The following is a 25,247-nucleotide window of genomic DNA, read 5'->3' as shown; positions in this document are numbered from 1 at the left end:
CCCTCCCTATGGGGGCCATGAAAGGGTGGGGGTGGCAGCATATAGCTGACAGCACCTCCCCTACCTCTGAAGGAGCATCCCTGAAGTCTCTGTGGGCCCAGAACTGAATCGGCTGGAGGGTGTGTCAGACTCAGAGATCAGAGCTGTAGTGCACAGGTTGGGGCGCCACAGTGGGAGGTCCTTATGGGGACTTGGCTGCTAAGGGCTTTTCTGTAGACAGAGAAGGGGCAAGGAAGGTGGCCTGGTGGGTAGAGGGCACCCCACTGGAGTTTGCAAGTGTGTAGTTTGGAGCCAGTGTGTGAAGTCGGCACACCTAGCTCAAACTCCACCAGCTACACTCTGTAGCATGTGACTCGGTATTACTGGTGGCTTTTATCTGTCTCACGGGAATAAAGAAATAAGAACACCTGTCAGTTTGTGGATACCTTTGGAGGAAGCCCAGCCCATGGTCTGCCTGAAAATCAGGAGCTACCATGATTTATGACTATTTTCATCCTTATTATTTATGAAGGAAAAGAAGTCTGCCTGCCAGTGAAGGCCTGAGTGAAGGGAAGGGCTCAGAGGTGTGACATGGCAGGGGGTGCCAGGAAATGGAAGGTGGGCAGAGGGTGGGGGCATGGGCAGAGCCACAGCAGGGGTGCCTAGCTACCTCCAACATGGCTCTTGGGTTCAGGGATAGGATGGGCACTGGAGGCATGAAGCAGGGGTGAGGCCTGTTCAGGTTTGCTGCCTCTGCCTGGGTCCCCAGTAAAAAGAACATGGGCCCAGCTCTGGGCTTTTCCTTATTTGAGCAAGCAGACCCAGGAAGCAGAAGGAACAAGAAACAGGGGAGAGCCAGGGCTAACATACAGCTGTGAGCGGTGGGCCCAGCTTCTGGGACGCCACATGGCTGCAGTCCGGACCATGCCAGGGAGGAAGGTGTCACATTACCCATCTACCCCCTCTTCCCAGCTGTCACAGTCTTGCTCCCCACCCCCCCCCAAATTGTCTCCCCTGAAATCCAGGTACTGCTGACGTGGGCCTGAACAGCATTCACAGAAACTCATCAGTAGGAGAGGCTTCAGGGCTGGCAGGTGAGGGAGTGGGGAGCCCAGGTGTCTGAGAGATCTGAAGAGGAACCCCAGGAGCTGGATTTGTTTAGCTCATCAGTTGCCAGAGCAGCTGCTGAGGTGGGGGCCAACCCCAATATATTTACTGGGAGGGGCTGAGTCCCAGGTGCCTGTGAGGAGGATGGATGGGCTGGAGTCATAGGAAGGTGTGGGCACGGTATCGTGGCATCATCACGCACTTGCACAGGTACACCTGTGCCAGCCACCCCTGTGCTGGAGAGAACAAGGCCCCTTTGAAATCAAACTCAGACTCCTCCCCATGTTACTAGCCTGAGCATGGCATTGAATGACACAGGGGAGGGGGAAACAACTCAGTTTCCCCATCAGTAGCACCCTCTCCTTCCTGGAGCTCTCAGATGTATGATGGATTCAGGTAGGAGCACTTGTTTCCAACAGACCAAAGTGAACAAAGGGCTGGAGGGAGTAAGTTGTTATTTGGCATTACTCATTATGGGCCTACTATGTGCCAGACTTTGTGTTAGGCTCTGGGAGAGATACAGCAGTGTACAAGACCAAATCATTCCCGCCTTAGTAGACTGTGTGTTCTGAGGAAGACAGGCAATAAACAAGTAGCACATTATTTTTATTACAGTTCAGGAAAAGCTTTTGTCTTTTTAAGCAGAGTCAGAGGCCAGGGGGTAATGTGGGGTAGATGGGGAGATCGGGGCGATCTGAGTAGGGATGCTGATAAAAGGAAAGAGTAAATCATGCAGACATGGGATAAGGGACATGATATCAAAGGTGAAAGTTTTCACCATGTTTCCCCCCACCCCAAGCCATGCTCTGCACAAAAAGCAGCCCTTGCTGTCACTGTAGTAATGGCTGTGGTTATTCTTTTTTTGGTGGAACCAGGGTTTGCACTCAGGGCTTGGCACTTGCAAAGCAGGCACTCTGCTGCTTGAGTCACTCCTCCAGCCCATTTTACTCTGGTTATTTTGGACATGGGGGTCTGAGGCTGGCTTCAAACCACCATCTCAGCTTCCCAAGTAGCTAGGATTACAGGTGTGAGCCACCAGTGCCCGGCTGGTTGTGGTTATTCTAAAAAGCTCTAAGGCAAGGGGACAAAAATGAAAAAGAAACAGGCCAAGGGTTGTTTCTGGGGTTGAGACTATTCATGATAATAGACTGTTGCTACAGGCAGGTGACACACCCCCTCCCGCCCCGTGCCAATGAAGGGGCTTCACACAGCATCTCTGAACCTTCCCCTTCTCTGCAGGAGTGCTCGCCCTACGCAGCCCACCTGTACGATGCAGAGGACCCCGCCACACCACTGCGGACTGTGCCCGGCCTCTGTGAGGACTACTGCCTGGACATGTGGCAGACCTGCCGGGGCCTCTTCCGCCACCTCTCAACGGATCGCGAGCTCTGGGCTCTGGAGGGCAACCGTGCCAAGTTCTGCCGCTATCTGTCCCTTGATGACACGGACTACTGCTTCCCGTACCTGCTGGTCAACGAGAACTTGAACTTGAACCTGGGACGCGTGGTGGCCGACTCCAAGGGCTGCCTGCAGCTGTGCCTGGAGGAGGTGGCCAACGGGCTGCGCAATCCTGTGGCCATGATCCATGCCGGGGACGGCAGCCACCGCTTCTTCGTGGCTGAGCAGGTGGGGCTGGTGTGGACCTACCTTCCCGACCGCTCGCGGCTGGAGAAGCCCTTTCTGAACATCAGCCGCGCAGTGCTCACCTCACCCTGGGAGGGTGATGAGCGAGGCTTCCTGGGTCTGGTCTTCCACCCCCGCTTCCGGCACACCCGCAAGATCTACGTCTACTACTCGGTGGGGGTCGACTTCAACGAGTGGATCCGTATCAGCGAGTTTCGGGTCTCGGAGGACGACGAGAACACGGTGGACCACCACTCTGAGAGGTGTCCCAGGGGCCCAGGCCAGGGTGGGGCTGGGCGACGTGTGGGAGGCAGGTGGAGCATCAGCTGGGTCTGTTATTAAATACTGTGAATATTTCACATGCCCAGTGGGAGACTTAATCAAAAACTCCGATGGTTTTACAAAACAGACATCCATGGTCTCCACCCCTCGACCTGACCATCAAGGTGGACATTTCTTCCCCAACCCTTTCATCCCTTGGAGATGTCTCATTTGACTCATAAAACCCAAGGAGGTTAGGTTTTTTTGTTTTGTTTTTCCATTTTATGGATGAAGAGGTGGAGGCTCAGAGAGAGGAAGTGATCTGTTAGGTCACACAGCTAGGAAGGATCTGAGCTGGAACCCTAATGTGTACCCAGGACTCACTTTCCTCACCACTTCCCACCATCTCTCCCTGAAAGCACCATTCCTGACACCACCGTCAGCTTCTCCCCACCCCGCACACACACACTGACCCTCCCTCCTGCCCCAGACTTTTATCCATTCCTGCGGAGCCTGCTCTCAGTGTTATTTTTGCCCCAACTGTTTAAAAATGGGGTTGATCTGGCCTGGCCCAAGGAGCCCTCAAATCAATCCAAGTCCAACAGGAAAATAGCTCTGTATAAGAGAATCCAACTCATTCCCGGATCCTAGGAATGAGTTACTTGGGTGTTAGAAAGGTTGGAAGAGAAGCCTGGGGTGGGAGGTACCTCTGGTTGAGCCACTGGAGGAAGCCAGAAGAGGGGTTACTGAAGCCCCAGAGCTGGGACCATCCAGGGGAAGCTGGCACCACAGAGAAGGTGCAGCGGCTGCCAATATGCTGCCTAAAACAGAGAACTGGGAGAAATACCCTCTCCTCTAAAAAGGAGGCGAAATCAAATATGCTTGTCTTCAGGGCTAATATGGCTCTCATCAGTCCGCATTAATTTTGACTATGAACTTGCTGGCAGTCAGAGAAAACATAGTTATCATCATCTTATATGAGCCTGTGCAACCACTTCTCTGCGAGAGGCTGATTATCACATGGACCTGACAGAGGGAAGATGGAAGGACAGAATGGATGTGTCTTCAACAGTGACTTGTAAAAACTGAGTCCTGATAGAGCCTGATAAGTTGGAACATATAATAGGCAGATGAAAATATTTCAGACTGGAGGTTCCATAACTGTCCTCTGGGGATGTCACATGTCCAAGCCTAGAACTTGAGTCATTCAAAGGAGAGAAGTAGGCATAGCTGGGTGACCCAGGAGTGAGTGGTCATCCATGGTGAAGTCAGTCCCTTCCCAGGGTGAGGGCAGGGATTCTAGCAGGGTGAAGAGGCACATAATAGATAGTCTGAGCTGTCCTCTATATGAAGAACCTGCAGCTCGGGGCTCTGTTTTGCTGAACCAGTTGTGTGCATTGGCCTCACCATGCAAAGGCTTCCAGGCTTGACTCTGAAGGACCCCAGTCTTGGGTTCAAGTGGCTTGGGCTTTGTATCTTGGTTTTTCTGAACTGTGAGGCTTATTTCCCTTGGAGGGATTCAGCACAGGGCTACAGGAGGACAAGGACAAGGTTCAGACCAAGATCAGTGACTGCAACAAACTGCTGCCACTGGGATCTGAGGAACCCAAGGGAGAGGTGTTAATGCAGCTGGGGCTGAGATGCCTGGTGGACATCCAGAGGTCCAATTGGCCTGAGCTTTTACTGCCTCTTCACCCAGCACTTCTGGAGACAGAGTCAGAAGCCAGAGAACTATGGCTTCTCCCTTTCTGTTGCCTTCCCTTCTCCACTGGCAAACCTAGAAGCCAGTTGGCTTGGGGGTACAGTGGAAGGCTTCCCGTAGGAGCAGCAGGGAGATTCCTGGAGTGGCATGGATCTGAAGGCAGTCTACAGCATCCAGTCCACCATCATGAGAAGTGGTGACTGACAAGCCAGGGTACATGTAGAATGTACTGTTTCAGTAGTTGGTGTGTAGGAAGCTGTGAGGATGAAAAACCCAGTTGTGCTAAGTGGTCAGCTTGACAAGTTCCCGTCATTCTAATAGAGCTGGTGCTAGCATTGGAGAGCAGCAGGAAAAAACCTTACTAGATCCAGATGAGAAGACTTGAGTCCTAGTTCTAGCTCTGCTACCTGTACTGTGTACTTCAGAAAAGCCACTTAAACTCTCAGAGCCTCCATGTTCTTCTTAACAAAATGGAGCAAATTATCCCTGCCCAGCCTACCTCCCTGATCCTTGTGAAAATCAAAATCACTTGTTATAAAGGATATAAAAAAGTTTTTTCCACTACAAAATTACATCCAAGATAGGAGATCTTATTGCTATGATCTTGTTTTATGTTTTGGCTCATATGTGGAGGCTAAGTTTTTGTTGTGGGGGGGCTTATGTCCTTGTAGGATAATCCTGGAGATTGAAGAACCAGCCTCTAACCACAATGGGGGTGAACTGCTTTTTGGGGAGGATGGGTACCTCTACATCTTTACCGGAGACGGCGGGATGGCCGGAGACCCCTTTGGGAAGTTTGGAAATGCTCAAAACAAGTATGTTCTGCCTTTGGCTGGCTCGTACGTTCTTTTATGTGCTCCTGGCTTCTTACACGCTTCTGGATGGGGAGTTATCTCCTCAGCCAAGCAGTGCAGGGCAGTAGAAAAGGGTTTGGGGCTGGCAGAGTGGCTCAGGTGGTAGAGCACCTGCCTGGCAAGCGTGAGGCTCTGAGTTCAAACTCCAGTCCCAGTACCACTAGAAAAAAAAAAAAAAGAAAGAAAGGGGTTCGGGTCCAGCTCAGCCTGCAGCTATCTGGGGTCTTCAGGTAAGTCGCTTTCTCCCATCTATTGGAGGGAATAATAATGATGTCCATGCAGGGCAGGCAGTGGTGCTGAGGGTCAGGTATAGTGCTCACTTGTCACAGGTGCCTGACAAGTGACAGCAGTGAGCCTCTGGGAAGATGGGGTTTTCTCCAAGGTCAGTCCTGCACTTGCTGGGATGCTCATTCAGGGAGACTCAAATGCTGAAGTGTGGTCTCGCCCTAATTTCCCACTTCCTGGCTTGAGTAAATGATCTGTCTGCATTCCCTCCACACACATGTGCCCACGTGCACACACACAGAGTCAGGAGTGTGACCAGGTGTTCAGGAATCTCCAGTCGGTCTCCTCCATTCCCTTAGTCAGAATGACACAACTCTCTCCACCGGGTGAGTGACAGTGGCAAGGACGGCGCTGGTTGTAGTACCTGTGCCTTCGCGTTTCACAGGGTAAGGGCCATTGCCTTCTCATGTTTGCCATGTGTGTAGCCATGAAGGTGAGAAAATAGAAATGAAGGATTGCAGATAATTGTGCAGAACTTAAAAACATTGTTTTACTGCCAGGAATTTTTTCCCACTTACGTGCAGAAGCCTGGCATGGGGCGTGAGGCTGGAGGTGGGGGTGGAAGCTGCCCCGAGTGTGTGAGAGGAACCACTGAGGAACTAGAGGACCACCGGGCACTTCTAGGGGATGAGGAGCATCTTAAAAGGAAGCATTTAAAAAGCCATTAAAGAGGAACACTAGTGAGTTGTCTGATGATGAGGGAGACACTTGGGTGCTAATACTGTGTGGCAATGATGGGTACACAGTTGTGTCACCTGGGTAAAGTTCACCAGGCAAGGCAGCCTGGGGGAGGGGTACCAGAAGGGGGAAGGATGCATTAAGTGGGTGTGTCAGAAAGCATCATAAAAAGCCTGTTCCGCTCCATGCTGTCTTCAAGTCCATTCCAGACTTTTCCCATACTGTCCCACTCCTGTCATGTGACTAGTGAAACCAAAAGTTGCATGGAGGTCAGAGCACCCTGTCTCTGTCCCCCTTGCCCAGCTGTCCCCTGTACTCTTTGTTTGGTGCTCTTGGCTTTGATTGCAGTCATTCATTCATTAGCTCAGTAACACTTCCTGGTCACCTACTGTGTAAATAGGAGTCACTCTTAAAGTGTGGTCTTCACCCTATGGCACAGTCCTGTGAATAGGCAGGGCTGAGTAGGACGCCTTACATTACAGTTGAGGACACTGAGGATGCACTGAGGGTTGTGGTGAAGAGTTTGGGTTTCTGGGGCGAGGTTCAAGGTGGGAGGCCTCCCCTCCCCCAGCCAGCTGTACCACTGACTAGCAGGATGGTGGCTGGGCACATTTTTTGACCTTTTCTGAGCTTGGCTGCCCCATCTGTAAAGTGGGAACCTCACCTAAAAGGTTTGTCGTGAGGATGAAAGTGGCAGTAGATGGAATGTTCGGTCCTGTGCTTCGGCCAGGCTTGGCACGTTGAAGGAATGAAGGAGGTTACGGGGTTGCAAGAAGCCGAGGAGGGCTGGAACCAGTGCCGGTGTGCCCGGGTGCAGGACGACCCCAGCGGGCGCGCTCTCCATCCCTCCCGCAGGTCGGCGCTGCTGGGCAAGGTGCTCCGCATCGACGTGGACCGCAATGAGCGCGGCCCGCCCTACCGCATCCCGCCCGACAACCCGTTCGTGGGTGATCCGGCTGCGCGGCCGGAGGTCTACGCTCTGGGCGTGCGCAACATGTGGCGTTGCTCCTTCGATCGCGGCGACCCGACGTCTGGCGCGGGCCGCGGGCGCCTCTTCTGCGGCGACGTGGGCCAGAACAAGTTCGAGGAGGTGGACCTGGTGGAGCGCGGCCGCAACTATGGCTGGCGCGCCCGCGAGGGCTTCGAGTGCTACGACCGCAAGCTGTGCGCCAACGCCTCCCTCGGTGACCGCCGCGCCCTCTCGGGGACCCCTGATCCCGGACCCACCCCCACCCTCCGCACTCGCTGTGCGACAGGGCTTCCCGCGCCCCATCCCTGCCCGGGCTCCTAGTCATCGCAGACCCTCCCCACCCCACCCCGTGGGCTGTGTGCCAGCGCCTTCTTCCTGTGACCTCCTGTCCCCACTCTGAACCTCCACGGTCTCGGGGGTCTCTCCCAAGCAACGCTCTTGGCTTTCTCCTTGCCCCACGCCCCTGTAATCACACCCTTCCTGCTCTTGTGAGCCTCCCTCCCCTGTCCCGCCCCATACGCACCGCCCCCCACCCCGTCACTGGCCCTCTTGATGACCTCCCATTCCCTTGTCCCTCTTGGCTCGGCTCACGGCTTGCTTGTGGGGAGGGACCCCATTTCCCACGAACGGAAACTGGCCTGGCAGAGAACCCGGTCGCCGCAGGCTCACCCCAGTTTTTCCCCTGATCTGCAGACGACGTGCTGCCGATTTTCGCTTACCCGCACAAGCTGGGCAAATCGGTCACAGGGGGTTATGTGTACCGTGGCTGCGAGTACCCCAACCTGAACGGCCTCTACATTTTTGGAGATTTCATGAGTGGGTAAGTGACCCACACCGTGAGTGCCCCCAGCTGCTGCCTCAGGCTCCCTTCCTACCCACACTATATTAAAAAGGAATGAGTCTGTATGTGTGTGCACGTGTGTGTGTGTGTGTCTGCATGCTAGCACCCAGGTGCACACCTGCTACCACAGAGTCCCCAGGTGAAGGACAAACAGGGGAGTAAGTCAGAGTCACCCTGACTCCCTCCCACATTATTCTGAACCTTGCTGGATGCCCTAGGCAGTCCCCAGTGAAGGACTTAAGTGCAGGTCCTAGATCTGTTCTCCCTCCTGAGACTCCTGGATTCCAGGCTTAACAGCTGTTCCAAGGAGCTTGGGACAGAACATGGACATTTCCTCTATACCTAGGGCCACCTCACTTCTAAGGATGCCAGGATCTGTCACTGCATCAGGTGGCAGAGTCTAGAGAGCCCTGGGCACCCCACCTAGTTCTCCTCACAGGGAGCATTGGTCTAAGTCCCCTTCCACAGGTTGGGAAACTGAGGTCAGAGAGGGAAGCAGCCCACCAGAGGGCGCCCTGCTGGGGAGAGGGAGAGCTGGAGGGCTGTCCAGGCCTGACCATCATGGCTGGTGGAGCCTTGCTGCTCTGCCTCCATGCTCCAGAGCAGTGCCACTCTGCCACTGAAACCCTAGTGTGTGTGCATGTGTGTGTGTTGGGGAGGGGCTTGATGTTAGAGGAGGAGGAAAAAAACACACCCCAAAGCCAGCTGAGCTGGGCTCTGTCCTCTGCGGGGTTTATGGATACTAAAGATCACTTCACTGTCCCATTGTGCAGAGGAGAAAACTGAGACCAGGGAAGTCATAGAACCTGACACCATGCTTAAAAGTGCAGCTGAATGGCCTGGGTTCAAATCCTTCCACTGACTGGCCACTTACCTTGAGCCACTTACGTCCCCTGCAAAAGTGGAGTGGACAGTAGCACCCACCTGCTAGGGTGTCTCAGAATGGACTCTTAGTAGCACAGAACTTAGAAGCTAGTCCAAACTCCATGTATGGTGGCTAATTCCCCACCCTGGCATCTATCTCCACGGGAGGGCAATTGTAAGAAAGTCGGAGGTTGGCTGGAGACTCCTCACCATGTGAAAGCTGAAAATGTTGTGTTCTCAGCCTGGAGCTGAGAGAGCCCATACCTGGGCCCTTGGATGCTGGATCTCCCAGCTCTCTCCTTCCTTAGGAACTCAGCTTTGCCATCTGAAAAATAGATATAGATGAAGTCTGTTTTACTTCTGATTCTCCTTCCCCAGGAGGGCCTAAGTCAATTCACCTAATTTTGCCAACATTTCCTGAGCACCAGGGCCAAGGTAACAGAAGTGAAGAGCATTTTGCACCTGAGTCAGGGACAGACCTGCACACAGTTTGCAGTAGTCACACCTCAGAGAAGCTGTGCCCCATGCTGGGAGCCAAGTGAAGGGACAATTAGGGAGGGCTTCTCAGAGGAGGCCAAGTTTGAGCAGGGTCTGCAGATATCTGTAGGTGATTGACAAGCAGAGGAGGGAAGGGGCAAAATTAGCAAGTTTGAAGGATGCCCAAGCTCCGGCTTGTGCTCTGAAATGGAAGGCAATTAATAAAGGGTGTGTGCAGTACTAGGTGCTACCCAGGCTCTGACATGGAGGTCAGCTTTTGAAAGTGCTGCACCTCCTGCTATCCAGGGGGCTGGATTGAGCTGAAGAGCAGGGACCCAGTCAATCTTGTTCATCGCTGGGTCTCTCTGGGAAGTACTCAGTGACAGTCTCACCCATAGTCAGCTTCATAGATAGATAACCTGTGCAGCCACATGGGGCCCCAGGCACAGAAGGGCCCATACTTGGCTTAATGCTTTTGTCACCATCCTGAAAAATTTAATAATCCTTAGACAAGGGACCCTGCATGCTCATTTTGCACTGAACCCTAAAAACTAACATGTGGTCCTGGTTGCATGGATGAGATGAGTGGGAGGATGGGTGGGTGGATGGTAGATGGATGAGTGGGTGGGGGTGGGTGGATGGGTAGGTGGGGGTGGGGGGATGGTAGATGGATGGATAGATGGATGGACATGTGGATGGGTGGGTGGATGGATTGGTGGGTGAGTTCCCCCGCATACAATACAAAGCATGATTTCACAGCTCATCTTCCTTTGCAGGCGTCTGATGTCCCTCCGAGAGAACCCAGAGACAGGCCAATGGCGGTATAGTGAGATCTGCATGGGCCGTGGCCAGACTTGTGCATTCCCAGGCCTCATCAACAGCTATTATCCACACATCATCTCCTTTGCAGAGGACGAGGCTGGTGAGCATGCCTAAAGCTGGCTGCCCATGCCTGGGACTGGTCCATGGATCTTTCTAGTTTCTGATGTGAGGGATGGGATCTCAGGCCTGAGATGGCCTTCATGCTAGGGAAGGGAGGGGAGGTGGGAGGAGCATTCAGTGGGCTTGAGACCTTGCTTGTGCTCCCTTGGGTGAGCCCTTGCCTCTGAGCTTCCCCTCTGTCATCTGGGAAATGGGGGGTAGTGCCCCTACCCTGGACAAGGTTGCTGTGAGTGCTAGAGTGATAGCTAACGGGGTTAAGAGTCCACAGCTTTAGCAGGAATAGGAAGGATCTAGAATGTGGAATTGCAGGTAGGAGGGGAAGAGAGCAGCTCCAGAGACTGCTACCTCCTGGGGTTCCTAGTGGCAGATGTATTTGGGTCATTCAGTGAAGCCATGTCATCTCAAAGCCTTGGATGCAGCCTCCTTACATATTAGCGGCCCTGCATCCAGGCACTTGTGCTTTCAGTACAGGGAACCAAGGGGGGAGGGCTGAGGAAGAGGGGCTGCAGAGGCTCCTGCCTTTGTCCTTGGCCCAGGATTGTTTCTTGACAAAAGGTGAGGGCCCCAGTGGGCCTTGGTGGATTCTTGCCTGCCAGAGTTTCTAGGCAACGCCCACCCAGGGCCTTTGGAGGGGTGTCCCCTGCAGGGCCCAGTGCCCAGAGCCCCTAGGACTGAGTCTGGGAAACCTTTGTTGAACCGACCCCCCCCCCCCATCAGAATCTGAATTTCCAAAAGGGCAACCTCAGCTCCACTGCCATCCCAAGCCCACGGGGCCCTTGAAAGCTTTTTCTTTCCATCAGTAGGGGGTTCACATGTTTTAGAAGCAGCCCCTCCCCACCCCTAGATGCAAGAGTGGAAGAAAGTTCCCAAGACTCTCTTCAGCCCTTCTAGTGATTGATAGAAAACCAAAAGGAGGCGCCTGTGAGCTGGCCAGCCCAGGGACACAGGTACTAGTGCTGGGGCGGTATGGGCTGCTCCCAGCAACTGGCTGTCTAGTTGTTCTCACACTTGCAAACTGCAAAACAAGGAGCTCTGCTGGCCCAGCATCCTTCAGGGTGAGCCACACTGCAGAGACTGTGCCTGCCCCCTAGACAGGCTTAGGGGGCCAGCTGGGGTCCTTGCATATACAGGCCTTCCTGCAGATCAGGGCTGGAAGGAGCCCTGGAGTCTGCCTGGTCCAGCCCTCTCACTTTACACATAGAGAAATTGAGGCTGACTCTTCATACCCCGTGTTGAGGGTGGGCACGGTGCCCAAAGCAGGGGCTCAAGGTTGGTCAGCCAGATGAAGACATAGAGAAGTGAATTTGGGCCAAAGAAGCAGTAGGCAGGGGGCCTTGGGCCTCCAAAGGCTGGGAAGTGTTAGTGTGACAGCTTATAGCTGCGTGGCCAGAGGAGATGGGCTGCTCCTAGGACCTCTCTCAGAAAGAGGCCAGAGAGGGAGGTAGATAGCCCACAGGTGCTCAGGAAGTCACAGCTGCTCCAGTGGGACACGGTGCCAGGATACCCCACTCCTAGGCTGCATCATCACCCTGTAGACATATTACCCACCCCACCCCCCACTTCCCAGCAGGGTTGATGCTCCTGCTCTGTGGGTATTCGGGGACCATAGTCACTCGACGTCCTGTTTTCCTCATCCCCCAGAGCTGGATCCATCCCAGTTATAGACATCACCCCTCAAATTCTTCCCTTTGGGGAACTGCCCCAGTTTCCTGTCCCTTACTTCTCAGACCCCACCCCAACACAGCCCTCTGTGATTGCACTTGTCTTCAGAGTCATGCTTTTCTCCAAGTTACTACCTCTTTGTTTGTCTTGGCCTCTCCTTGGGGACACCCATGCCACGCTGTCTTCCCTCAGCCCTGGTTGAACGTTCTGCTCTCCTCTTTCAAAGGCAAAGGTCTTAGTATGGCTGAACTATCACACTGGGCCATGTGCAGTGTGTGTCTGGGCTCCCAGCCCCCAAGTATCCTCTACTGCTGTGGTCTTGAAGCAACTGACTTTGCTGAGTTCTGGGCCTGGTTTAACCATTTAGCAGCTGTGTGACTTTGGACAAATCACTTGACCTCTCTGAGTCTCTGTTTGGTCATTTGTACAATGGGAATAATGAAGCCTGTTTCCTGGGCACAGGAGTTCTGGGCACTGTGTAGCAGGGGTTTGGGGTAGGATGAGATGAGGAGAGCAAGGAGAACTAACATTCCTCTAGGGCCACCTTGCTCTGGGTGCTCATGTCACATTTCCACCACAGTCCTCAGCAGTGTGGTAAAAGTCTTAGAGTAGAGCCAACACAGAGAGGTTGGGGTTTACACCCCTGGCTGGGAGGTGCCTGCTGTCAATGGGGAGAACTTGGTTTCAAGAGTTGGCAGGTTGGGGTCCTGGGTACTGAGGTAATAGCTAATAGTGATTGGCATCACTGTCTATTGTCTCAGTACCATAACAGCCCTACGAGAGGCATGCCCATTTTAAAGATTTGGAAGATGAGGCTCAGAGAGCCACATGGGCCTGAAGGTCATCAGATGGGGACTGAGCCATGAGCCCCATTTGCATCCAGGGGGTGTGGTGCTGGGCAGGAATCCAGATAGGGACCAGTCTTGGAACTGGACCAGTAGGAAGGAGCAAGCATGGAGGATAGAGCGTGGGTAAGGCCAGACAGTGTGACTGATGGCCTGGGGTCTGTGCTGCCAAAGCCTAGTAGAGTGCCTGGTCATCTCTCTGAGCTCTCCAGCCCTGTCCTAGGGACTGGACACCTGGGCTGCCCTGGTACACTCACCTCCGGACCTGTGGAGCCCTGACCCTGAGGGGAGCTGGGGGAGGCCAGGCTGACCTGGACGCTCCAAGCAGCCTTCTCACTTGTCACCTTGTTCACTGTCCGAAGGGGAGCTGTACTTCATGTCCACGGGTGTGCCAAGTGCCACGGCTGCACGTGGGGTCATCTACAAAGTGATCGACCCCTCCAGGTGAGTCCCCACACACGGTGCTGACCAAGCCTCTGCTGTCTGCCAGAAGAGCTTCCCTTCATTACATCACCATCCTCAAGTGGGGAGACTTGGCCTCCCCAATGTCCAGATGAGAAAACTGAGGACTAGAGAAAAGTGAGCTACACTAGGTTTGGGAAAGTTTCAAAATGTCTATTGCACTTTAAAAAAATTTAAAATAGTTTTAGATTCATAGATAAGTTGTAAAGATAGTTTTCTTTTCTTTTGCAGTGCTAGGGTTTGAACTGAGGGCCTTCACCTTGAGCCCTTCCACCAGCCCTATCTGTGATAGGTATTTTTGAGATAGGGTTTTGTGAACTATTTGCCCGGGCCGGCTTCGAACCGTGATCCTCCTGAGTAGCTAGGATTACAGAATTGAGCCATCGGTGCCCAGCTAGTAGTTTTTCTTACATCCCATATATCTAGGTCCCCTAATATCTTACATTATCATGAAACATTTGCCACACTAACAAACTACCATTGGTTCATTGGATCACCCAGCACATTTAGTCATCATCTTGGTCACTCTGTCTCCACTGGGCAACAGCTTCGCAGACTCTCCTTACCACCCTGGGTTTTTTTTTTTTTTTAATTACTATGATCACTTACAAAAGTACAAATATGCTAATTAACAACCTAACTTTTTGTCATGAAAAACATAAGCACTGCCTCCTTCCATTCCTCTGACCTGGTTTGCTGAAGTCATTCATCTTTTACCTGTGTGGTGCCAGGATTTATGTCCTTGTACCTGGACCACACACAGATCCGTTCTCTTCCTTGTTCATCTGTCCCCATTTATGTAAATGTTTCCATGTTGCAACCCTCTAAAAGAGATGGTTTTTAACCACTGGTCATTTTCTGCTGAGTCACTGAACCATCATTATCTTCCCTGTTCCTTGGGATTTGAGTTTATTCCTAGTTTTCTTTTTTTTTTTAAACATGCTTCTCTAAAGAAACATCACATACATGGAACACCTCATGCCTGCCAGATGTTGCTTTCAATGCGTCATCTCCATTGGGTTTTATGACATCCTCTCCCTCTTGGCCTGGCGTCCCTGTGTACATGTAGAGGGGACCCAATGAGACACGGGGGGGTTCACCTGCTCAAGGGCTTGGGGTCAGGAGGAGCCAGAAATGGGCTGGACTCCTTCCTGTTTCATTTTTCTCTTCTGCCATAAATGTGTTTCTTGGCACCCACACAGACTGCTTGGAGGCCAGTACCGAACATTTGGAAAATGAATGGAGAGAGGAGGGGGGTGGGGGTCACATCACCTCTCACTGCCCAAACACGACCACAGTAGTGTTTTTTTGGAGGGTGTACCCCCTACTTTTTTGCATACAAAAATTTTTAAAAATACGATTTCCTTAAGGAACACTCTGCCTGGCCTGTGTAAAACATGTGGATATCATCCAGGGGTCAGAGCTTTGAGAAGCATGTGCAGAGCTAGGTTTCTTCAGCCTCTGGGGGGAAAGGCCCGTGTCCCCTCTTCTGCCAAGACTGAATGGAGTCCACTCCGTGTCACGTCACGTGGCTGCTTCTCACCCCATGCTGGGAATCCTATTGAAGTCCTGGACCCACGTGGGGGCAGCCTGGGAACAGGGTCGGTCCCATTCAAAGAATCAGAGATCGACAGCCAAAAACTAATTAAAATGGAATTCTGTCCCTTCCTTGTGCCCTTGGAGGATGGTGAAGGAGCCCGGCTCACACCCTGGCAACCCTTCTCAGACTCTGTTCTCTTGAAGTCCTCTGAAATCCCAGGCCCCTCAGCTGTGTCCTGCCTGCTGAGCCTTGCTTCCCATTGTCCCACTCTCCCACCCGCTTTGTCCTTTTGGCTTGCCTTGACATTTCCAGTTTCCTTCAGACCCAGGCAGTTCCAGAAATCCAGGAAACCAAGGAACAGGGCAGAGAGAGACCCTCCTCAAAGGCCTGGGGATGGGAGGGCCAGGGGAGGAGCAGAAATGGGGGTGGGGGCAGTTACAGGAGAGGGACTGGCAGCATGGGGAAAGCCTTTTTGTGTCAGCAGGGACACAGCTTCCACGATGAATCCAAGTGGCTCAGGAGAGAGTGCTCAATCAACAAAGGCTTATGTAGCAGAGGCTGCTGTAGGGCCTGCACACGCATCCTGGGTGCCTCTTAGAATCCTGGGGGGGGGGAGGGGAGGGGGATGGCGTGCAGGGATGCTGCAGGGCACGTAGTAGCAGGCACTCAGATTGTTCCTGACCACTCCTTCCAGGCCTTCCTTCCTTGCCTTGCTTGGAGGGGGCAGGGCAGATATCTGGGGACATACTCAGGATGGGCTCCAGGGTGGGACTCATGACTTCTTGTGTGTTGTTGGCAGACGGGCACCACCTGGCAAATGCCAGATCCACCCTGCCCAGGTGAAGGTGAGGAGCCGCCTCATCCCTTTTGTGCCTAAAGAAAGTAAGTGACCACCCCTGGGTTGCTCTATGTGGGTATGTGTGTTGGGGATGGAGGGGGAGCTCCTGCATCCTGCTGTCCCCTCTGGCCATACCTGGGACCATAGTGGGACCTAGATGCCCACCTAGCCCTGTGCTTGGCACACATGGGACACTCAGTTAAAGTGAATGGAGCTGTAACTAAAGTGGGTCTTGCTGGGCTCGTCACAACTGCTTAAAGCAGGTCCCAGGCATGAGCAAGTGTCTTCATGGGGCTGCGGGCACGAGGTGGGGAACAGCAAACAAAGGAATAGCCAGGCAAGGAATGTTCAGAGTTCTTGGGAGGCACAGAGAGAGGATGTCCTGGGGGCATTGGGTTGGGCCTTCCATAGGATGCTTCCATTTTGACAGGTTTGGTGAGGTGGGAGGGAGGGGTGAGCAGAGCCCCATGGCTTTGGCACCAGGAAAGGCTGTGAATGAGCACCCTGGGCCTGGGCCCTGTGAAAAGGCTGTGCCCAGGGAAGGAGCTGTTCCACTGGGAAGAAGCTAAGTGTGATAAAGGCCTGGTTTATGTAGCCAGACCTGCATCGAAAGAGATACAGGAAATCCACCCATTCATTCCTCTGTCCATCTGTCAGTGCATCATGCATCGTGCTTGCTTTGCACGCACTGGGGATGTAATGTAATGGAGCAACACATCTCTAATTAAACCTTCTCAGTTTGCTACATACAATCTTTCTACTGGAATATGTTGCAACTAGCTCAAAATTGAAAAAAAAAACAAAACACCTTGTGGGCCAGAGGAACTATTTCAGCAGGCCTAGCTGGCAGGTCACCAGCTGGTGGACTGGTGTGTATGGGGGCAGGGGTAGGAAGGGAGAGTTGGGCACCTGAGCAGTAGGGGTGTCCAGTGTGAAGAAGGGATGCCCTAGGAGAGGAGGGCTGAGGAGGAAGAGCTCTGGGTTGGAAGGCATTTCTGGCTGCAGTTGGTGTTGGGCTTGACAGCCTTTTCATTCACTCCTTCAGCAGCATCTGGCACTGTGTTACTAGTCACCTACTCTGTGCTGAATGCTGGGGCCAAAGGGACAAGTCAGACCAGGCCTGTCCAGGCTAGGACAGAGAAGTAATTTGGTGCTCCAGGCCCAGGAAAGAAGTGTATTCAGGTCCTGTAGAGACCCACCCAGGACTGTGCCTGAAGAGGAAGGGGAACTATGAGGCAAAGGGGGAGAGGTTGGTGCTATGGCGAGGGGAGCGTATAGTCTAGGTAGAGGCAGCCACAGGAGTCAAAGCCAAGCAGAGCACCTTGCTTGAATCATGGTGTTCCTGGCCCTGGCTTGCACTTGGCCTTGTTACAAGAGCCACTTTCTCCGCCTGTCTCAGTGGTTTTCAAAGTGAGACTGGCTGAAGCGGGGTAGGATTATCGGGATTTGGGAGTTACCTCCCAGTGGTAACTAACATGTTGATCTGGGCTTTCAGCTCTCCTCTGAGAGCTATCAGTGAGGGCAGTGCCTGGCACCTGGCACTGCACTCACATAGTATCTTATGTTGCTGTGGCTGACACAGGCCAAATGTGTCCCCACATCATTCAGGGACAAGAGGAATCAGCCATCTCAGTCCCCCGCCCACTGTGGCCAGGCCCTGTGGTAGGGTGTGATCTGTGGGAGTCCTGTGATGTTCCCTGCCCCCTTAGCTCTGATCAGTGTGGATCCAGACACATACCTTGAGCACTCCCATCCAGCCTACTGTGAAAGGTGGGAAGGCCATTGGCCTTGGAGCCTGGAGGAGAGTCACCCTGGCCAGAGGTGTCCTGAGGTGGGTCCGGTTCCTATCCTGCTAGCCACTGGCTACCTTAAGACTCTCAGAAACTCATGTCATGCCTCCCTGTGGCTTCTGCTTCCTCACCCTAAAAACCAAGGACCAGAAGCCTTCCAGACACTTCTTCCTTCTCACTGCTCAGAGGTTGCAGGGTCTGGCCTGGGAACTTCCAGGAGAGCAGGGCTGGGGTTGGGGAGACCCAGCAGGAAGCAGCTGCCAGGCAGTGTTTGCTGAAGAAGCATCTTGTGCAGCTCCAGGCTATCATTCTATGGGGCCAGGATGACCCCAGGCAGCACCATGGTGTTGTAAGAGGCACCCTATCTTCAGGGTGGGGGGTACACAAGGGACATCATTCCCTTCATAGTCTGGAGGGAGGCAGGGAGGGGAAGTGAACTGGGCTGGGGCAGCCAGGTCCTCTGACCACGTGCTCTTCCTCTGCTCAGAGTTCATCCGGATACCAGGGAACACCCCGCGGCCCACAGCGCGCGTGCCTACCAAGGCGCCCCGCCGTAGCAGCCCCACTGCCCTACCACCTGCGCCTACTCCACGGCCTGCCCAGCCCACCCGGCGGCCCGCCAAGCCCACCCGGCGACCAGGGGGCCGGAGGGGCGGCGGGCGGCAGCGGGGACGGCCGGGCTCTCCGGGACCATCGCCCTCGAATGGCACAGTGCGTCTGGTGCGGCCAGCTGGCCTGAGCACTGGCCGAGGCCGGGTGGAGGTGTTCGTGGGCGGAAGCTGGGGCACGGTGTGTGACGATGCCTGGGACACCAAGGCCGCTGCAGTTGTGTGTCGCCAGCTGGGCTTTGCTCACGTGGTGCGAGCCACCAAGCGCGCTGAGTTCGGAGAGGGCCGGACGCTGCCCATCCTGCTGGATGACGTGCGCTGCACGGGCAGCGAGCACAGCCTGCTGGAGTGCACTCATGCTGGCGTGGGTACGCACAACTGCGGGCACCAGGAGGACGCGGGCGTCGTGTGCAGCCACGAAGACCCGGACTTGTAGGCAAGCCTCGGCTGCCCAACTAGAGTCTGCCAGGGCCTCTTCTGCCTGTGCGCGCTGGTGCTGCACACATATCCTTAAGTGGTGGTGGCGTGGGTGTGGACTAAGAATTTGCCGGTCGGCAGAGCTGTCCTTTTGGACCTGTGTGAATTGTGTTTGGTGCACCCTTGTCCCTGTTATGTGCCTTCTACAGACCTGACACCAGTGTGTCTTGGGTCAGTGTGGTGTCCCTGGATGTGTATGGTCAAGAGGAGCTATTTTACCTCCATACATTCCAGAGAGCTGCAGGAATGTTGGCGATCCGTTGTGGAAGCCCAAGGACAGAGGGCAGCCACCATCCTTCAAGAGCAGACATGGTCCCCTGGCCACATTAACTGAGGCACTGCTGGCAGACTGAGGGAAGGGGGCAGGAGTAGAGGGTGCCAGACCAACTGGAGCATGGTCAGAGGAACATGGTCCAAAGAGTGTGGACTGGTGACCCTTCAGTTCCAGACACTGGACAGAACAAGAAGGCAGTCTGTGAGGCAAAGACAAGCCTCTTTGGACAGGTCCAGGGTGCCCTGTGGCCATGGCTGCCCACCAGAGGGTGAGGCTGCCTGGGAGGAAGTGAGTACCCACCTCAGGGGAGGGCTGGTGGGTTCCTAGAGGACTTCTGAGGCCATGTGCCAAGAAGCCTTCTGGTTATCCAGACCTCATCATCATACCAGGCCCATGTGGGCACTCTGGGGAGGCTGCCCCTCCAATTACCTGGGCCCCAGTGATTGTACGTGTGTGTGTGTGTGTGGGGGGGAGCATCCTCTACTTGCAGTGCTGTGTCTGGACTTTTGAGGCCACCTCTGACATTTCTCCATCTGCACCCCTGCTCTGAAATCCCAGTGGACCCATAGATTCTTCCAGCCCTACCCAGGGGCTGACTGGCCTGTGGGGCTGGTGAGACTACTAACACTTTATCACCAAAGCTGTGCCAATAATGTCACCCCCCCACCCCCTGCTACTCCCCACCTGCTTGGGAGCTGGGTTGTGAAGTGAGGGGACAAGGAAAAGGGAGTCCAGCCTATAACCTCCCTCCTGCTCCATAGGCAGGAGTTCCCTTACCAGCTAAGGATCTCAGCCTCGGCCTGGGAGATCAGGACATCTGGGGTCAGCCTTAGGGGCAGAGATGTGGAAACAGCTGAGTCACAGACAAGACAGGATGTGGCCTGACTTGGGGTGGCAAGGATTCTGGGTGAGACTTCCTGACCCAGCCTTTGCAGGAAGAGACCCTGCCTGCACGGAGTTGTGAGTTGAATCAGCCCAGGGCAGGGGTGGTTGTGTGCCAGGCAAAGGATCTGTTCAGGGGCTGGGGGGGTTGTGGTCTGCCCCCAGCTCATTGCAGCTGAGCGTGGCTTCCCGAACTGTGGAGGGAGCTTGAAGGTCACCCTTGCTAAACTGAAACTCTCCATGTTGAATGTTCTCAGAAATAAAAGGAGTTGTTGAACTGTTGCGAAGATGAAAGAAAAAAGAAAAGACCATATTTGGTGCAAAGCTTCGCAGCTGCAGCAACAAGGTGCAATAGCAGCTGGAGCCCATGTTGTCTGCACCTGGGACAAGGAGCATTCTTGAAATGGAGATGGGGGAGCGAGGCTCAGGCTGTCCACACTGAGTCAACAGTGGTTATAGATGCAAGGGGTGGCATAACCAGAGTGGGGAGATTTGGGCTTGATGGATTGTCCATTAAGGAGATACACTTGGTGCTTGGGGATTGGTTAAGGCTAATAGTTGAGAAAATTCAATGGCCCCTGATGTTTGGTAAGCTGCGGTCAAGTTGAGTCAAGCTGGCCCAGGAACATTCCTGCTTTCGTTTATTGATTCACTTCCTCTGTCTCCTCCTCTCTCCATCTCCCACCTTTTTCGATTTAATTCTGGACCTCTCAGAATTTTTCTTCTGTTGCCCTCTTGGACTCTTCATACTGAGGGGTTGGTGAAGGCCCTGGTGGCTTATCTGGCCTGGCTGAGCTGTTTGTAGAGGTTGTGATTAGCTCTGCTGTGGAGTGTGGCCTGTATGTCAGGCACAGTTGTCAGGAAGTATACAGCATGGATTACAGAGCAGAGACTTGAGTCTCATGACAGCTCTCATCTCTGCCTTTTATAGAAGGGAAAACTGAGGGGCACAGAGGTTAAATATCTTAGTTGAGGTCACCTTGCCAGGGAGAGGAGGAGCCAAGTGGGCACTGACCATTGTGCTACCTGCCTTAAGTGTCATTGTGTCCACAGAGAGGTATGACAACTCAGCCCCAGGGACAACAGGACCCCTGTACAGTGTGGGCTACCAGGCTGTCTGGGAAGCAGATGGTGATCCCTGCAGTACCTCCCCCCACCCCCGGCCACCAGGACTGGGGAGCTGCTGTCTCCCTGCCCCTCTTAGGCCTTGGAGGCAGGGAAATCCAGAACAGTGGTAGGAGGTACATAGTCCTCCATGAGGTGATCATCCACATCAAACTCCTTACTTTGAAAATGGGCAAACCAGCCCAGGTAGGCTGAGTGTCCCAGGCTTGTCACCAGGCAGGGCCAAGCTGAGAGTAGAGCCCCAGGAAAGTGCAGTAGGTGCTCCTGGAGGCCCCCAGACTGCAGCAGCAGCATGACCTACATGCCAGGCCCTAGCAAGTATTTTGCAGAGAGAGCTCTGGGTGAGGTCCTCCAACCCGCTCCCCCTCCCCCCCACTGCTCCTATGCACTGCTGGTCTCTGGATTCTGCTTCTCAGGTCCCTGGGCAGCTCAGCTGCAGCCCCCTCCACCTGAGGGGGAGGTTGCCTTGCCAACAGTCACCATTCCTTCAGTGGTAATAAGGGTAGATGGCTGACGCCTGCTGAGGTGCTCCATCTGCCAGGCTGTGTTCTTAACATTTTGCATTTTAATTCACTCCTTTAATCCACATAGTAACAACTGGAGGCAGATGCTCCAATTACACCTTCCCCCATCTTACAGACATGAGAGGTTGTTACTTGACAAATGTCACTCAGCCAGTATTTGAACTTGAACCCAAGCAGTATGCTTGGAGCTCCAGCTGTGGGCAAGCTTGCTGTGCTATCTCAAGTGGCTGTGCCCCACTCCCCCCCTCCTCCCCCCACCCTGCCACTGGGGGAGTATTCCAGATGACTTTGCCCTGGGCACTTCCATTGTGCCTTAGAGATCCCAGGCTGAGGGCTGAACTGGCCCAAGACCTTCTTTCCTCCCTTCCAGCCCCCCCCCCACCCCCGCCTCCCCATCTGCATCCATAATCTAGATTGAGTCAGGTTCCCAGAAAAGGGCTGCCTCTGCCCAACATCACATAGCTTAGTTCAGGATTGCCTGGTCCAGTGCTGCAGGGATAGACAGGTGTGGACCTGCATCCAGGAACACCAGCCTGAAGTCACAACTTCAGGTTCCCAGGTGAGCCTTGCTTCTTCCTTGTTCACTCTGTCCCTCTGCCCCCAGGTAGGGCAGGACCCTGAGTGGCCTCCCTTCTCCTTTGTCCTTGGCAGCCTTAGCCTGTTTGTTGGGAACCCTCCAGCTTCCCAAGGTACCTTGGCCTGTAACCTTGCAAATTTTTTTTCCCTTTATTCATTTATTCATATGTATATACATTGTTTGGGTCATTTAACCTTGCAAATTTTTGACTGGGATGTTTCACTAGAAGGTTTGAAGAGCCTGGCATCCTGTTTCCAGTCCTGGCTGTTTGACTTTGGGGCAGTCACTTAACCTCTCTGAGCCTCATTGGGAAACAGGGAATCAGAAGAATACAAAAATGAGGCAACATTGCAAATGTGCCCAGCATGTTCCAGGTGGCTTCCCGGACAGAAAGCTCAGTACCAGGCTGGTGGCATCCATGCTGGCAGTTGCCAACTGTGCCAGCCAGAGGGAGAGGTGCATGACATATGGAGAGATCAGCATTGGAATGAGCTGGAAATAATTCAAAAATGGGAAGAAAATGAGTCCCTTGAGACTAATATGGAGAACCCACATCTTCCTGTTGGGGCATCTGCTCTCCCACCCAGAGCTTGCTTTTATGGAGCACTTACTGCATGCCACGTGCCTTAGGTGTGTTGGCTTATTTCATCCTGACACAATCATCATCCCTCTTGTCCATCCCCATAGTAGTCATGAACTGTTCTCCAGGGCTTTGAGGAGCTGTGATCAGAGACTCACCTCCCAGCACCTGATTCTTCTCTTTCCCTTGGCTCCCACGAGGCAGCCACTCCAGAGCCTCCTTCTGCTCCTCCCCTAGCAATTCCTGCCAAGAAACTGCTCCCTGTGTGGCATAGCAAACTGCTCCCTGTGTGGCATAGCTACACTGGCAGTTTGTTTGCAGCCTTGAGCAGAATCACCTGTGGGGCTGCTTAACACAGGTGGCGAGCTTACCTCAGTAGGCCTGGAGGGGCAGAGGGTTTGCTGCTCTAACTTGTTCCTGGGCCAGACCTTGAGACTCATTGTTCATGCTAACACTGTTCAGTAGAAGCATGTGAGCCACACAGGCAATTAAAAAATCTCCAGTAGTCATTAGAAAAGTGAAGACACAGGTGAAGTAATTTTAATAATGTATTTAATCCAATATTAAAAATATAATCATTCTAACAAGCAATTGATATAATATTAATGACTAAAAAACTTTCTGGGTATTAAATTTGTAATTTGTACTAGCCACATTTCAAGTGCTGGAGAGGAACAAGTGGCCAGTGGCTACCATATTGGATTGGGTTAGCCTAGACTGTCCAGTGTAGGGCCAGGTGGTTGGCCATGTGCCTCCATGCAGCCCTCTGCTGGCAGCTGGTGGTGCTGCCTGCCCAGGGAAAGGGCCTTCTGTCCTGGGACCCAGGGCCTTGGTCTGCAGCCTGTGTTGTTCCTACTTGGTTACAGGGGACACTAAGACAGAGTGGATGTGCTGCCTGGGACAGAGGAAACTACTGACTCACTCCAGTAGGGGATAGGGACTGCTCTGGAGACAGAAATACTGGGATGAACCACGGTCATGCTGAGCCAGAATCACAAGTGTTGTCTGATGTGGCAGAGAGTATCAATACCCACTCCTTTCCTTAGCCCTGCGTGGACAGGGTCAGGCTAGCAATTGTTCCCTGAGACTGCTTTACAGTTGCTCACATGGGACTCCAGACTGTGCCCAGAGCTGTTCAGGACTACCTGTCCCTGTCCCCAAGGAACCATCCTTCAGGGTACAGAGAGACAAGACAACATGAAGTCAGCTCCACACACACTGATAATTTTTAAAGTGCAGCATGGTTATGCCACTTTTCCTTTTCTAGCCAACCTTCCCAACTCACCTGAAAGCATGCAAGAAGTCTACACTCTCCGTCCCGCAGCTTCATTTTCCTTCCACACTGCTCCCAAATCCGGAGTTTTCAGAGCCCGCAAGGGGGGCGGACCTCGCTGCTTCCCTCCCATTCCCCCAACGGGGCCACCTGAGGTCTCCCGGGCGCGCCTGAGACTGCTTCTCGCTGCCACACGAGGGCGCGGTGGCAAGCAAAGTCCCCTAGGCCGACTCCGAGGTTGGTCAGGTCCCTGTGCAGGAATGAATGCCTGGCAGCGGAACCTGACCAGGCTGGAGACAGATCCTGGAGACGGAAATCTTGCCTCCTCCGTACTACACACAGCTCTTAAAGTCTGACCCTTTCTGTCACCCCACAGCCCACACACCTGTAACTGCCATGTTTCTGGTGGGCTCTGGCTAGACCTCCCCAAGACCAGCCTAAGGTGTAGGCTAGTGTCAGAAATCCAGACACATCCAACCTCTTCCGGTGCCTCCTCCCCAGCCTGGGGGATCTTTATCTGGTCACCCTTGGCCCTCCAGATCCACTGCTGTCCCTCTAGGTGACCCTGGGGATGGGGTCTTCAGTCATACCCAGATGGGTAGGAGAAACCGGTTACTGTTCCAAACTACCCTTGGGCCACCCCGGGTACGCTTCTTGCTTTCCCTTGGAGATCCGCCTTCCGACCCAGATTTTAGCCACTCCAACTCCCTTTCCTTCGGACCTGGGCCCACACTTCGGACCGGGACTTTCCTGGGCCTGGGAGGCTCCGGCGGCGCCCGGGACTCCGAGAGAACAGCGTGGGGTTCCAGTGTGCCTTCATCTGCAGTCTCAGGCCTCCCTGCGTCCCGCTGGGTCCTTGTCAGCCGCCTCCGGGCCCCGTGGCGCTCAGAGTGGACAGGCCGGCAGAGGAGGCGCCTGCGGGAGGACATTTAGGAAAACCGACTTTGGAGAACTGAGGGTGCAGGGAGAACTGCTTGGGAGCAGTCGGCGTAGCATGGGTATTTGATGGCTAGGATGGGGTTTCCAGAAGGTTTGGGAGAGACAGAAAAGGGGCCTACGAGCGCGCGCTAAGAGACGCCGTTATATGGAGGCGCCAAAGGGGCGGAGCTAGCTGGCAGGACTTTGAGCTGCCGCGGGGCAGCAAGAGCTGAGGAATCAGGGTTGCCAGGGACGACGCGTTCTGGGCGGGGCTGATATTGGGGCGGAG

The 25,247-nt window shown here is 53.8% G+C and overlaps 1 protein-coding gene across 1 annotated transcript in view; it reads left to right on the top strand.

The window, feature by feature from the left end:
- Hhipl1 (HHIP like 1) overlaps window positions 1-25,241 on the top strand; it is a 29,517-nt gene extending 4,276 nt beyond the window's left edge. The window contains exons 2-9 of the mRNA XM_020176211.2: window positions 2,326-2,972; window positions 5,344-5,487; window positions 7,345-7,673; window positions 8,153-8,279; window positions 10,418-10,563; window positions 13,453-13,534; window positions 15,892-15,974; window positions 18,208-25,241. Of these exons, the coding sequence (XP_020031800.2) occupies window positions 2,326-2,972; window positions 5,344-5,487; window positions 7,345-7,673; window positions 8,153-8,279; window positions 10,418-10,563; window positions 13,453-13,534; window positions 15,892-15,974; window positions 18,208-18,764 (2,115 nt within the window). The 3' untranslated portion in view covers window positions 18,765-25,241. The remainder of the gene's footprint in view (window positions 1-2,325; window positions 2,973-5,343; window positions 5,488-7,344; window positions 7,674-8,152; window positions 8,280-10,417; window positions 10,564-13,452; window positions 13,535-15,891; window positions 15,975-18,207) is intronic.
- Window positions 25,242-25,247: the final 6 nt, after the last annotated feature.

Source organism: Castor canadensis, chromosome 3 (genome assembly GCF_047511655.1).
Source record: "Castor canadensis chromosome 3, mCasCan1.hap1v2, whole genome shotgun sequence".
Taxonomy (NCBI): domain Eukaryota; kingdom Metazoa; phylum Chordata; class Mammalia; order Rodentia; family Castoridae; genus Castor; species Castor canadensis.
Note: the sequence above shows the minus strand (reverse complement) of the source record. Positions and strands in the feature narration are given on the sequence as shown.